This window comes from Nycticebus coucang, chromosome 12 (genome assembly GCF_027406575.1).
Source record: "Nycticebus coucang isolate mNycCou1 chromosome 12, mNycCou1.pri, whole genome shotgun sequence".
In the NCBI taxonomy this organism is placed as follows: Eukaryota; Metazoa; Chordata; class Mammalia; order Primates; family Lorisidae; genus Nycticebus; species Nycticebus coucang.
The window spans coordinates 40,470,325-40,484,204 of record NC_069791.1 but is presented as its reverse complement, the minus strand read 5'-3'; the positions used below and the strand labels follow the sequence as shown (position 1 = coordinate 40,484,204).

At 41.5% G+C, this 13,880-nt stretch overlaps 1 protein-coding gene across 26 annotated transcripts in view; it reads left to right on the top strand.

Annotated features, from left to right (window-relative positions):
* The first annotated feature begins 371 nt into the window (after positions 1-371).
* Positions 372-13,880, top strand: part of PLEKHA5 (pleckstrin homology domain containing A5) — a 254,799-nt gene continuing 241,290 nt past the window's right edge. For 11 of the 26 annotated variants that reach the window (XR_008373504.1, XR_008373503.1, XM_053558106.1 and 8 more), the window contains exons 1-3: positions 372-713; positions 865-944; positions 3,207-3,264. Coding sequence is in view for 24 of the 26 variants with exons in the window: in XM_053558106.1 (XP_053414081.1) it covers positions 622-713; positions 865-944; positions 3,207-3,264 (230 nt within the window). In the remaining 2 variants the exon portion in view is untranslated. The remainder of the gene's footprint in view (positions 714-864; positions 945-3,206; positions 3,265-13,880) is intronic. The other 15 variants (XM_053558115.1, XM_053558114.1, XM_053558105.1 and 12 more) reach the window with 4 other exon arrangements.

The following is a 13,880-nucleotide window of genomic DNA, read 5'->3' as shown; positions in this document are numbered from 1 at the left end:
ACAAACAGGAAAGGCCTTCCGTGTGCTTTAATAACAACAGCTTTGTATTTTAAAGTGATATATGTATATATGTGTTTGAACAATCTCTTGGATATCCAGTGGCTCTTATAAAACAAAGCTCAGACGCAGTGCTTTTGTTGTTTTAAAGAGAAGAAACGAGGGCGCGGGGATTATTCCGCTCCCTTTGAACCGTGCTCTGGGCTGGGAAGCCTTGGGGCAAAGCCCTGGGGGCAGGACGAGGTTTTTTTTTTTTACCTAATCGATCCCGGAACCTTCGCGCGGGCGAGGAGGCGGGAACTCGGGAGGGGCGCGAGGGAGGGGTCAGGCCGCGGGGCGCGGCGCCGCTCGCCCATCCCCCGAGCGCGCGGCGGGCGGCCGGCCGGCGGGGACGATGCGGAGGAGCGGCGACGCCGGCCGGACCCAGCCAGGCCGGCGGGGCGGGCGCCGCCCGAGGGGGTAGGGCGCGCGCGGGGGCGCGCCGGGCCGGGAGGCGCGCTCCGGCCGCGCTCGCTCCGCGCTCCCTGCGCTCCCTCCGCTCGCTCGCTCGCTCGCTCGCTCCCTCCTCCCTCGGCAGCCGCGGCGGCAGCAGGAGAAGGCGGCGGCGGCGGCTGGGGATCAGACATGGCGGCGGATCTGAATCTGGAGTGGATCTGCTCCCTGCCCCGGTCCTGGACTTACGGGATCACCAGGGGCGGCCGAGTCTTCTTCATCAAGTAAAGAGCGGGCGACGGCGCGGGGGCCGGGAGGGAGCGGGAGGCCGGCGAGAGCGGGAGGGAGCGCCTGGGTCTGTGCCCCTGCAGCCGCTCGGCTTGCTCGCGCGTCCCCACTCACTCTGGGTCTCTGCCCCTTCTCTCACCCCTGCAGCGAGGAGGCCAAGAGCACCACCTGGCTGCACCCCGTCACCGGCGAGGCCGTGGTCACCGGACACCGGCGGCAGAGCACAGGTAACGCTGAGCCCGCCGGGCCGAGAGGAGTTGGGCTTCGCCGGGAGGAGGCGGCAGAGCCCGGGCTGCCCGGCGCCCGGCAACCTGCCCCGAGCCGCGGGCCCCGGGAGGCGGCGAGGCGGGGCGGAGGCCGGCGGGGGCGGCCGCAGGTAGAGCGGCCGCGGGGGCTCCGCGCCGGGACTTCTCTGCGGTCCCTGGGCGGCTCTTCCTCGGCTGCCTTTCTTTGGCGTTGGGAGACGGCGCCCTCTTCCTGCGCCCTTTCCCCCATCCCAACCTGGATGGCTCCCGGGCCCCTCAGGCGGCCCATTCTCCCCTCAGGGAGATTTGAAATCCTGAGTTCTGCGTCCGCGGCCACTCCTAATTTCCCCCGCAGCCAGCAGCTTCCAGCCCCCCACCCCCAGCATCCTTTCGGAAGCCCTTCTCCGCTGCCCTCCCTGCAGCCCCGGGACCCTGCCTCTCGCCCGCCGGGCTAACGTCTGCACGTCTCTCCCCCTCCTGGGAGGCCTGCCGCCGCCTCCTGCTAGGTGGGACTTGTGGGTAGGTGGCTGATTGAGGAGGAGAGGAGTCCGGCTGCGATCCTCTCTGTGACAGGGAACATTGGCGCGTTCCCTCCTGCCACCGGAGGAGCAGCCGGAGCCGGAGGAGGCATTCCCAGCCGCAGATGCTGGTGATACGGAATCAAAGTCTCCGGCAGCAGCACGGAGGTTGCACCGACAGCCAGGAGGCGGTGGGCGGGCGAGGGGGTGTCCCGAGTGTGTGCACGTGGGCCCCATGGGAGGGGGCTGGTAGGGACGCGGATCTGCCTAGTGGCTTTGGTAGCTAATTTGAATGCTAAATGTGAGTTGAGCTGCGGAAGGGTTCCTTGTAGTTTAAGTGCTGGTCTGGCTTTCTTTTGTCATTCTTTGTTTACATTTGTGAAACTTGTTTGTCTTTGAAATGGAACATGTGTTCCCGGACTGGCTTGCCTCTATTTCTGGTGGTTGGAAAGGCTTGAGAACAGTTTGGATCGAGAGGCCAGTTTCAGCAGTCCTTCAGAGCTGTTCTCCAGGTTACTTTCTCTCCAAGTCTGAGATTCTGGGATCGAAGTTGCCAGGATGTTGAACAAACCTGCTTTTATATTAAATGCCGGAGTTCGGTGGAAGTGACTAATGTCTCCAAATTTGCAAAAAAAAGGTGGAGGAGGAAAGGGAAGGCTGGTGTAGCAAGCACGATGAGGTTACATTTTTAAAGACATTTCTGACTAATACACTGTCATTTCTCTTAATTCCCCTGTGCAGTCTTTTGCTTCAATATACCTTTCTCGTGTTTTGCATACATACTTAACTTTGATGGTTTTTTTTTTTTTTTGCTTTTATGGATAGTAACAGATTGATTTCATGAAAGACAATATCGTGTTTAAATGAGCCTCATCGTCCTGTAGAATTATTTAATGCTTACTTTGGTTATGTGTAATATAATTGTGGTCTTAATTACCTCCCCACAGATTTGACAAACATTCACAGCATGGGAAAATTTTATTTTCCTAACATGATTTCGTACTATTTTTTTTTCTGGTTTGATTTACTTTGCTTGGATTCTGTGATATTCTACACTTAATCGATGGCTTTTTATTTCAGAGAGATAATATGATTAAATCCAAACCACTTGTAATTCATAAGTGTTATGTAGCACATAAAAATATCATTGGTCGCCTGAATCATTTCCAAGTTATTACTTGGAACTTCATATTTCTTAATGTCAAGATTCAAGCATATAGAAACACACAGAAGAATTTGGTGTCATATTTCTTTTCTGATAATTAAGTACTTAGCAAGTTCTTCCTTCTCAGCAATGGTAGTTCCTAGATAGATTCATTTACGTGACTAGAAAAATGGTTTTAAATAGACACAATATTCCCAAGAGGCAGATGTTGCCTCTTATGCACAGATTTGGCTTTTTGCCAAGTATTCCTAGGTATTTTACCTAGGATTTAGAAGGCTTCCTTTTGCTGTTTGGGGGTGCTAGAGCATAGTTTCTCTCCATCCTGATCATTAGAATGTATGATCATGTTACATAATCTGTAATATTGTTGATTCCTTTCTGATGACTTTAAATTTGAACTGCCATTTTTAAAAAAATGTATCTGCTGTTAATTTTATTGCTCGACCTACACTTTGTTAGAAACCTACTTTAAATAGCTAATCATGAAAATGAATAATTAAAATGGATTGAGACTTGTTTTGCTATCTCACTGAAGTAATATTATATATGTATGTTTTTTAGATTTGCCTACTGGCTGGGAAGAAGCATATACCTTTGAAGGTGCAAGATACTATATAAAGTGAGTTTTTTGACTTTTGGGGGTTTTTTTCCTTTGTAATGTGAATGGTGTGATAAATGTTCAGTTAAATAGTTGTATGCCCAGTATGGTCATGACTTTCTAAGGTTTACTATATAGTGTTGACTGTATTCTTTATTTTGTATAGTGTTGAAATTCTAAGAGAAAAAATTGGCACTCTTAGTTTTCTTATGTTATTTGCTCAAATACTCATTGGTTGGAAATCAGATTATTTATGGCCATAATTACATTTTTTTGTTGCTTCTGTACATACCCATTCCTAGATGATAGAGAGCATTACAGTCTTGTGTCTTTAGCTTTGTGGTACTTAAAAAATAATCTTTGAGTTAGGCTGCCATCTTTTTTTTTTTTCTTTTTAAGTCAATTCTATGCTGTGTGTATTTTGACCAGAGCTGTTAATAGGTAACAAAAGCTAGGTATTTGGTTCATCTGATGAACAATGATAGGGCAAAAAGTAAAAATAAACAAAAATAAATACTGCATTTTCACAAGCATACGTAGAAGCATTGGTTATAATTTTGCTTCCCTTTATTTAAGTATATCTAAATCAGTATGTTTTATTGGTGTGTTTGTGCTTGAATAAAAAGACTTTCAATAGAGCTTGAGAAAAAAGACCAGTCAATACCAACCTTAAAGCCAATTCTATAGACTATTGAACTAATTTCTATTCAAATTTAACTTAGTAGGTCTTAGAGACAAATACAAAGCTGGAGGTCAGCACCATGTCAGAAAAAATAAAAGTGGTTTTGGTTTTTGGTAAACATCAGAAACTTCTTAAGAACTTGTGTTGTTTAAAAAATTTGTTTAATTTTAATGAACTGAGGTTGAAAGAATGTTTAAATACAAGATTTGGTTGAGACTTCAGTAGTTGATTAATAATAACATACCTGCTTAAAGTTACCTTTATTTTATTGAGAATAGTAAGTTGCTCTTACTAATAAGTGGCATTTTTTAAGGTCATGCCATACTTCCACTAAATTGTAATTACCTGTATGGTTCTTTAACATTTTAAAAAGGATATTTATATAAAATGTCAAGGGATATTTATAGATAGTAGGAATGCATGCTTTTGGATGTAGAAATAGAAAAAGCAAAACATACAGAAACACAGTAATTTCATGATGCAGTCCTCTGAATGGAGATTATACTATACATTATTAGATGGCCTAAAAAAAATAAATACTTGAATAAAGTGCATATACCAAGTGTTTTTCTAGTGGTTATTTTCATCCTAAATTAAAATGAATTTGTATTGTCTTAAAAGAATGCTTTTTTTCCCTGTGTAGTATTGGTATTTCTGAAGATTTTTCAGTTGAGGTCATTTAGCCAATGTAATTTTGACTGCCTACTGTATATTAAGCCTAGTTGATCATATAAGAAGAGAGGTAACATTTCAGTTCTCAATATTTTAATTTTTGTAAGTGCGTACATTCTTGGATGTTTATTTGACAGTACAAAATGTTACTCTTTGTTGGCTGAATATGCATGTTTTAATTTAGAACTAAGCTGTTAGGAAAGACTTGAGTTTGCTTTTGTTATACTAGCCATTTTGATTAGATTTTCTTGTATGTTGACTCAAACTAGAATTTTATATGATTTTCTAAATAAGTTTCTCAGGAAAATTAAGACAATATTAAGAAACCTGTTTTACTTTAACTCTGAAGATATTTAAACTTGTAGGTTTTAAGAATATGGGTGGTATTGGGGCGGCGCCTGTGGCTCAAGGAGTAGGGCGCCGGTCCCATATGCCGGAGGTGGCGGGTTCAAACCCAGCCCCGGCCAAAAAAAAAAAAAAAAGAATATGGGTGGTATTAATAGATTGCCAGTAATCATGTAGAAAAGTAGCAGTGAACAATTTATATTACAAAATAAATTTTTTCTAAAATTGAGCATATTGTAGAAATCTATCACTCATTCAATTTTTAAGTAAACAAGCCCTTGACAGATACATAATTTACTGAATGTTAGGTGCTATACTGCTTTATCTTTTTGGATTATGTCAGAAGACTAATTTGTTTTAAGATTATTTAAATTTCAAATGGAGGCTATAACTTCCTAGAACCAATTTACTTGTATTGTGATGAGCACTTAAAAATGTCTTATTCTAGGGCGGCACCTGTGGCTCAGTGGGTAGGGTGCCAGCACCATATACCAGGGGTGACAGGTTTGAATCCGGCCCCGGCCAAACTGTAGCAAAAAAAAAAAAGTTTTATTCTAATACAATAGGAGTATACTTTTATCTTAAACTTTACAATGTACAGAGTGCTTTCACATATATTATCGAATCTCTTGTGGATTGTTATTAAAAATGGCACGTTGCCAAAAATTTTATCTTTTGATATATTTGTTATTGGCAGTTGTTACCTATGTAAGTGGTAAGGGAAGGAGATCATTATAGTGGGAAATCAAGAATTAGACTGGTCTTAATCGTTTTTTTGAGACAGAGTCTAACTATGTTGCCCTTGGTAGAGTACTGTGGCGTCACAGCTCACAGAAACCTCAAACTCTTGGGCTGAAGTGATTCTCTTGCCTCAGTCTCCCAAGTAGCTGGGACTACAGGTACCTGCCATACGCCTGGCTATTTTTTTTTTTTTTAATTGTAGTTGTCATTGTTGTTTAGCAGGCCCCGGCCAGGCTCTAACCCACCAGCCCTGGTGTATGTGGCTGGCACCATAACCACTGAGCTATGGGCAGTGAGCCAGATCTTAACCTTCGTAATGACTTGGGAGATCAGTCTTCACATCTTTAAATTAGGCTGGCTGGAAAGGCAACTTCCAAAGACCATCCCACTTCTGATTTTCTTTGACTTTTTTGTTGTTCTAGGAATTACAGTAGAAATTAGTGATCTCACAGGGCCAAGAGATGATACAGGAAATAGGAAAGTTGGGCAGTGCCTGTGGCTTGGTGAATAGGGCACCAGCCCCATATACCTAGGTTGGCGGGTTCCAACCCAGCCCTGGCCAAACTGCAACGAAAAATTAGCTGGGCGTTGTGGCAGGCGCCTGTAGTCTCAGCTACTCGGGAGGCTGAGGCAAGAGAATCTCCTAAGCCCAAGAGCTGGAGGTTGCTGTGAGCTGAGACGCTATGGCACTCTACCAAGGGCGATAAAGTAAGACTCTGTCTCTAACAAAAAAATAAAGTAAGTTACTTAGCTTTCCTGGCCTGTTTAACTGTTCTCTGTCTTTAAGCTTTGTATAGATAACCACAGATAAGTGTGAAGCATGTAGTATCAGAGTTTTATATATGCTTTCTTTCTGTTGTTGCTTTTTGTGCTTACATTTCTTAGTAAAACATATCTGTACATTTCTTTCCTGGGGAGCTGAACAGATATAAGTGCTAATGTCAACAAGGAACCTGATCAGAGTAAGAGTTCTATAGCTTTGAGTTGGATACTCAGTTTCAGAGTCTTGCTCTGGCTCTGTGGCAGGGGCTGGAGTGCTGTGGTGTCAGCCTAGCTCACAGCAACCTCACCCTCCTGGGCTCAAGCTGTCCTCCTGCTTCAGCCTCCCAAGTAGCTGGGACCATAGGGCAACTATAGGCTTTCACTACAGACCTAGCAATTTGTTTCTGTTTTTCAGTAGAGACGGGGGTTTTCTTCCTGCCCAGGCTGGTCTCAAACTCCTAACTTCAAGAGATCTTCCCACCTCATCCTCCTCAAGTGCTGGGATTATAGGCGTGAGCCACTGCACCCAGCCCCACCTTCATATACTTTTGAAGTTGGTTCTTTAATTCAAGCTAATAGTTAGTTAACAAAATATGTAATATACAGAGTGTATTTTCCTTTGCATCCATTTGATCAAAAACAGTAATAAATGAAAATTCTTTGTCTTAAGGATAAATATTTAATACTTACATTTTTTCCTGAGAAAATAATTTTCTGAGAAAGTAAGTTAGCCAGCCTCTGAATTGTGCGTGTGTGTTTAAATACGTACATAGAGTTTGAGTCTGATTATTGAATTTCTGTTTTACTTTTTCGAATTTTATTCATGTTATTATCTTTAGGTGAAAATTATCATCGGTGAATTTTATAACTTATAAAGTGTGACTTTAAATATTACATATTTTTACTAGAAAGTAAATAACTTATCCATAAAGTACAGAAGATAATCTTAAAATACTATAGTTCAAAGTTATAAAGCTTTCTGCTTACTCTTTGAAAATGTTGTTTAATGACTCTGTAGTGACAGGTCATGGTAGCTTTAAATGGATATGTCATGGACTATTCTTTTGTCCTTCAAAGCTTTAAGATAGTCACCTTAAGTGCCAAATAAATCTTAAAACAATGCTCTTTGAATAGTATGAAACTTTGTTCTAGTTATTTAAAGGTCATCGTAGGCTTGGGACTCAAAACAACACTTGTGGGGTAGTCAAATAGAATGTAAGTTTTGTGAGGTTATATTTTCATACTGACTTTTTTTTTCTTTTTGAGACAACAGAGTCTCACTCTGCCGTTCTGGGTAGAGTACTGTGGTGTCATCATAGCTCACAGCAAGCTCAAACACTGGGCTCACGTGGTCCTCTTACCTCAGCCTCCTGAGTAGCTAAAAACTACAGGCACCTGCTGATTTTCCTATTTTTTTGTAGAGCCGGGGTCTCGCTTTTGCACAAGCTGGTCTCGAACTCCTAAGCTCAAGCAATCCACCAGCATCTATCTCCCAGAGGACTAGGATTACAGGCCTGAGCCGCTGCTCCCGACCCATATTACTTTTTTTACTTAATATTCTAAGTTCTGAACATTGAACTTTTTCTTAGATGTACAAATAGAGCAGTGCTCAAGTTGGCTAATGAGGTTTTTTTCAATATCTGTGATAGCTGGATCTAATGTGAGCTGAGAATTCCAGATTTACCTACAAGTAGAGTTGCAAGGGAGGGGGAAAAATGTTTCTTTCTCAGTTATTACAATTCAGAATATGAATGAAGGTCGGGAACCTAACTACTTAAGAACATTAAAATGAATTAACTATGTATTTCATATTTAAAATTGTTTTGTACTTTACTATTATAATATTATAGCCAGATTTTGATTACTGGAGAATTATAATGCTTCAGAACAGTTCATACACATCATATTTCTTATTCAGATATGTTGGTTTCATATTCATGACAGAAGAGTTTTGGACTAATTCCTTACATGTATAGAGTACTTTATGCTAATTCATTAGGTACAATACAACTATGAACTGTGGTCTCAACTTTCAAGGAGTTTCTAACATAGAGAAAAGCTTGCAGTTATTAAGGTGGGAGAGGGTATGGGATCATGGACATGTGTGGTGCTAGGCACATCAGCATAGTATTAAGCTCATATAATCCTCACCATACCCTTTTTTTATCTTTTTCATTTCTTCACATGATGAAATTGAAGCTCTGAGATGTTAATCCTGTAGTATAGCTTCACTATTAGTCATAACATTCTAATTAAGGACTCTGGGTAACCCCCCTTTATATCTAAAAATATAGGGCAGTAAACCAGGTCCTACAGTATGTGTCCAATGAGTTGATTTAGGACTGAAGGTATATTATTTCTTAAAATAAGTACAGTAGTCAGGTTAGTAGACCAAACCACAAACAGTTGTTTAACCCCACAAGAACCTGTTGTCTAGTATTGTATTAACAGAGTCTTAGGACTTGGTCATTTCTTTACATATACTTAGGGGTGCCTAGAAAATGCCACACACTGTTTGAGGTGCTTGGAATACAATATCCATACAGCAAGGGCCCTAACTTCCTGGAGCGTACAGTCTGTGGGAGAAGTAGACATTAAAACAAAAATGAAAAGAACTTGTAATTTATAAATGACATCTTCATAGAGGAAAAGGGCAGCATGCTATGACTGATTAGGAAAGTTTGCCATAAACGTTGTAAGTTAGAGCTTCAAGGATATGGGGTACTAGGACTAACACCTACAATGGACCTTGTGGAATCTCATTGCCCTTGTCTGTAGCTCCAGGGCCACTACTCAGGACCCAGTCTGCTCGGTCTCTTTTCCTCATGGTTCCTGTGACAGAGCTTAATGCCTGGCATCTGCTCAGCTTCTCAGTGAATGGTATGTGGTGATGATGCCGGCCCTTAGTCTCTTAAGAAGTTAAGATAAAACAGTAAAAGTTCCCCACCAAACACTTCTGGATTTCTCAGATTTTTCCTTCTCAGTCTGGATAGACCCCTTTGTTTCTTCTTATTCTTTTTTTTGAGACAGAGTCTCACTCAGTCACCCTGATGTCATAACTCACAGCAACCTCAAACTCTTAGGTTCAAGCAATCCTGTTTCCTCAGCCTCTCCAGTAGCAGAGACTAGGCACTGGCCAGTATGCCCAGCTAATTTTAGAGATGGGGTCTCCCTCTTGGCTCAAGCTGATCTTAAACTCCTGAGCTCAGGTGATCCACCTGCCTCGGTCTCCCAGAGTGCTAGGATATTTCGAATTCTTATTCTCAAAGCTGTTAATATATTTAGGAAGGGGGAGGAAGTAAAGAATAGACAAAGAGAGTTGGAAGAGTTGAAGAGGTGGAAGGTGGGGCTTAAGGTAGACATCCCTGTCTATCCTACCTATGTTCTGTATAAAAGAGTTGCTGGTATAAGTGGGAGTTAATAGTGAAAAGTTACATGCATGTATATATATATATAGAGAGAGAGAGAGAGAGAGTTGATGGTATAAAATGTGATACTAAATTTTTTGTTGGTTGAAGTCACAGAATTAAGAGGAGGAAGAGGCGGCTTAGGCCAAGCTGTCTTGGAAGCTCGGAGGTAGGAATTGAGCTAGCCCTAGAGGTATGGATGAAATTTAGGTGGGTTGATAAGAAGGACTGGCAGGATAAATTCATAGGCTTGGGAACCTTATAATGTGTGTAATTAATCAGTAGTGTTGGCTACCCCGCTGGTAATTGAGATTAATGTTGAAAATGCTAGGACAATAGGCAGTTAAGCTGGGAATGCTGTTTGGACCCCTATTGTGCCTGAACTTTGTAAGGCTGAGGCTTTATTTTATAGGGAAACTTTTGCAGATTTTTGTTGGCATGGCATAAATTACACAAAGTGAAGGTTTTGGGGAAGGTTTTAATATAGATAGCATGGATTAGATGGGCAAGCTGGAAATCAAGGCAACTATTTCTGAGTCTGATGCTGTAATCAGAAAATTAGTTGCTTGAACTGAGTTATTGGCACTGGGAATGGAAGGGAAGGAGGCCATTGATCAAAGATATTAAAGAGGAGTTGACAGGGCTTAGGAGTCTTGCTGAGCAAGGAGGTTGACAGAAAAAAAAGAGGTCAAAAGCTACTCAAAGCCTTTGTATCTGAGTGGCTTACAAGAATGATGATGAGACCCTTGACCAGAATAAGGGAGTAGCTGTGGGATGGGGGAGCCCTAAGTGGACATGTTTATGAGGGGTTGGTGTTTGAACTGCTTATCTTGTGAGGATATGTTATTTTAGTTGGCTAGAATCTGACTTCCACAAAGGATTCCCCAGCTGAGTGACCATTTACTTATATATAAATTGAAGCTGGGAATTTCATATTCATCCATCTAATTATTCATTCCACAAATACTGAGTATTTACTATGTGCCAAGCACTTTTAGGCTTTATGAATGAAACAGATATGGACCCTACTCTTAGGGCGTTTATTAGTTGAATTAGTGAGAGAGACAGTAATAAAATAATCACACAAATATGTGATAATTGACCCTGATGAGTGTTGTGAAGTGTACTTAATATTTTGACTGATGTATTGAGAGGCTTTTGCCCAATGTGGGGGCTACAGGGAGAGGCCTTTCTCACAAACATAATAAAGTTAAGCTCTGAACTCCTGTAGAGTAGATCAGAATAGAAAAGTGCAAGGTCACCCAAAATATGGAGAATAAATAGCATCTTGGTGTTGAGATTGGACTATACCTAAGTGAAAGCATTGTCATGTCTAAAGTAAGACTAGGGTTGGGTTTGGGAAATTTAGCAAAAGTAGAAAACTAAAGAAGTTCTTTGTCACCTCCTAGAGAGCAAGGCTTCACCAACTAGTGTTTGATGATGATTTCAGTCCCAGTGGCAAAGTTCTCCAATCATTCATTCATTCATTTGTTTTTTATTTCAGTTCTCTTCAATATATTTTGAATGCTTAATTATGTACTGTAGTGATTATAGTCAGTAAATACACCAAAATCTCTGCCTTTTTGAGGGGAATGAGATGGTAGAAGAGAGAATGTCAGTAAACAGTAAGTAAATTTAATGTGCGAGAATATATAAATGCTCAAAGGAAAAAAATAGAGCAGTGTATGGAAGATCAAAAGAGGTGATACAGGATGGGTGTGGAGAAAAAGGAATTGAAATCAGAGAAGTAACTGGGCTGGACTGTGTGTGGGCCTCATTGGTTGATGTAAGAACGTTGGTGGTTATTCAGGGAGGGAAGCCATTGCTGAGCAGAGGAGACATATAATCCCACTTCACCCTTTAAGAGGGTCGCTCTGACTGCTGTGTTAAGACAAGATTTTAGGAGGCTAATGGAACCCCCCAAGAGTTAAGTTCTGTCCCCTACCAGATTTTCTCCTTATATTTCTCCTTCTTAATAGGATTATGATTTTATTTTTAATTGTATAATTACCATATTTCTTTTAAGCTTCCAGTGATTATAAGTTTTGCTGTTGACTTAATAATGGCTTTTTAGGGAGAAAAAAGAGAGACATGACCATAGGTAATAAACCTCTTGATCCTTATTTCAGAAACATTAATATATTTTAAAAATACATGTTAGAATCAAGAAAATAACATTTCTTTCCCTACACTCTAGATGGTAGGTAAGCTTCATGAAAAGTGATCTTATTTGGTGCTGTATTTTTGGTCCCTTAGCTTAGGCATTTCTTATAGCAGATCCTCAATGATTATGTTTTTTGGAAGAATTTTGCTCCTAGCAGTAAGCTTAATTCCACCCACCCTATTCAGAAACCTTACAGTTTGGCCCTTTGTGGATTTAAATAGTCTGTGTGACATTTATCTATCTCACTACGCATTAGTAAATCATCTGTGTTCTGAGTTTGGTTTATGTGATTCCAGTACAAGAGACAGAATTTGCTCAGAGGCCTGATTGCACAGGCTGATCCCGATAAAGCCAAGATATTGCGAGGATCTCTGAAGCCTCTTGGGAGACAGCCAACACCTAGACCTTGTTATTGACCTTCCTATATACATTTCTGAGCTTTCACTCTTAAGGCTTGAGCTGAACTAAGTATGCTGTGGTTTCAGGATTGTTACTGAAGCATACTACCATCAGTAGCATGGAAAAAGTGAAGGTAGTCCACATCTTAAAATACTGATACCAGTGCGTCCAGTAGAGACATGAAGAAATGGAATGTGGCCTTCCTGAGGTACAGGTGATAGACATTTCAGAGCCACTTGAGGAACTTCTTGGTCACCGAGGAATAATAGGGAATCATTCTCTGAAGTGGCCAGTAAGCCAGTCAAGAGCATCCCTCTGGTCAGTTAGCTCTTGGAAGACAGAGACAGCCTGATACTGTAATCATCTTCAAGTTTCCAGTGCTCAGCATATAATGGGCAATTAGATGTTTGAAATGAAGACTTAGAGCAAACTGTAAGAAAAGTGAGTCTTTACCCAAATCTGAACATCCTGGGGTATTTTTTTGCCTTCTCATTTGTCATCTAGTCAGGACACTTACTGTTGTAAATGTCAGTGACCCAAAGCCAAATAGTGTAAGCAAAAAAGAGATTTTATTTTCACACTGATTTTAGGAGTGACACAAGTGAATTCTTCAAGGCTCTTACTCACTTGTGTTTTTTGCTGAAGAAAGCTTCTCTTTGCTTAACTGAAAAATGGTTGCCCAGAGTCCTAAATTATAACCATAGCCCTTTTAGCTTTTTAACCCAAAAGGTAAGGTTCTTCTCTAGTCACAAATAAAAAAAATCTTAGACAAGGACTTTGATCACCTTGGGTCATATGCCCGTTGCTGGAGCAGACTCTGGCCTGGTTGTCTTCATTTTCTGTCCCTAGCTGGAGCCAGGATACTGATATTGGCAAATCCTCCAGAAACATGTGATTAGAGAAGAAAGTCCAATTTACCATAGGAAGTCAGAGTGCAAAAGACTAAAAAAATCAGAGGTCTACTTATTTTCCTTGTAACATAGTGCAAAATGTGTAAAGGTCAAGAAGACAGCAACCCTGGGCATCTATAAACTGAGAAAAGAAGTGATGGTACCAGTGATTTTCAGTGAAGCTTTTTTTTTTTTTCTCTTTGCAGTTTTTGGCCAGGGCTGGGCTTGAACCCACTACCTCCTGCATATGGGGCCCGCGCCCTACTCCTTTGAGCCACAGGCGCCTCCCCTTCAGTGAAGCTTTTACCTTATGTTGCAGAGGGAATAGTTGAAGACGTGCAGGATGATTTAGGCCTGGACCTTAGGCAATAAAGAAAAAGTGCTGAATTGAAGAAGAAAAAGAAATTAGTCCTAGACTGGCAGGGGAGGTTGAGGAAATCAGTTGGGCACAAGTGGTAGTAGAACCTCTCTGTGATAGAAACCTCACAGTGCTGCTTCTGAAGTTACTGGTCACTAACTCCCCAACAGTGTCAGTTGCTTGAGTAATGCTACCAGAGCTTGCTTGCTACAGATGC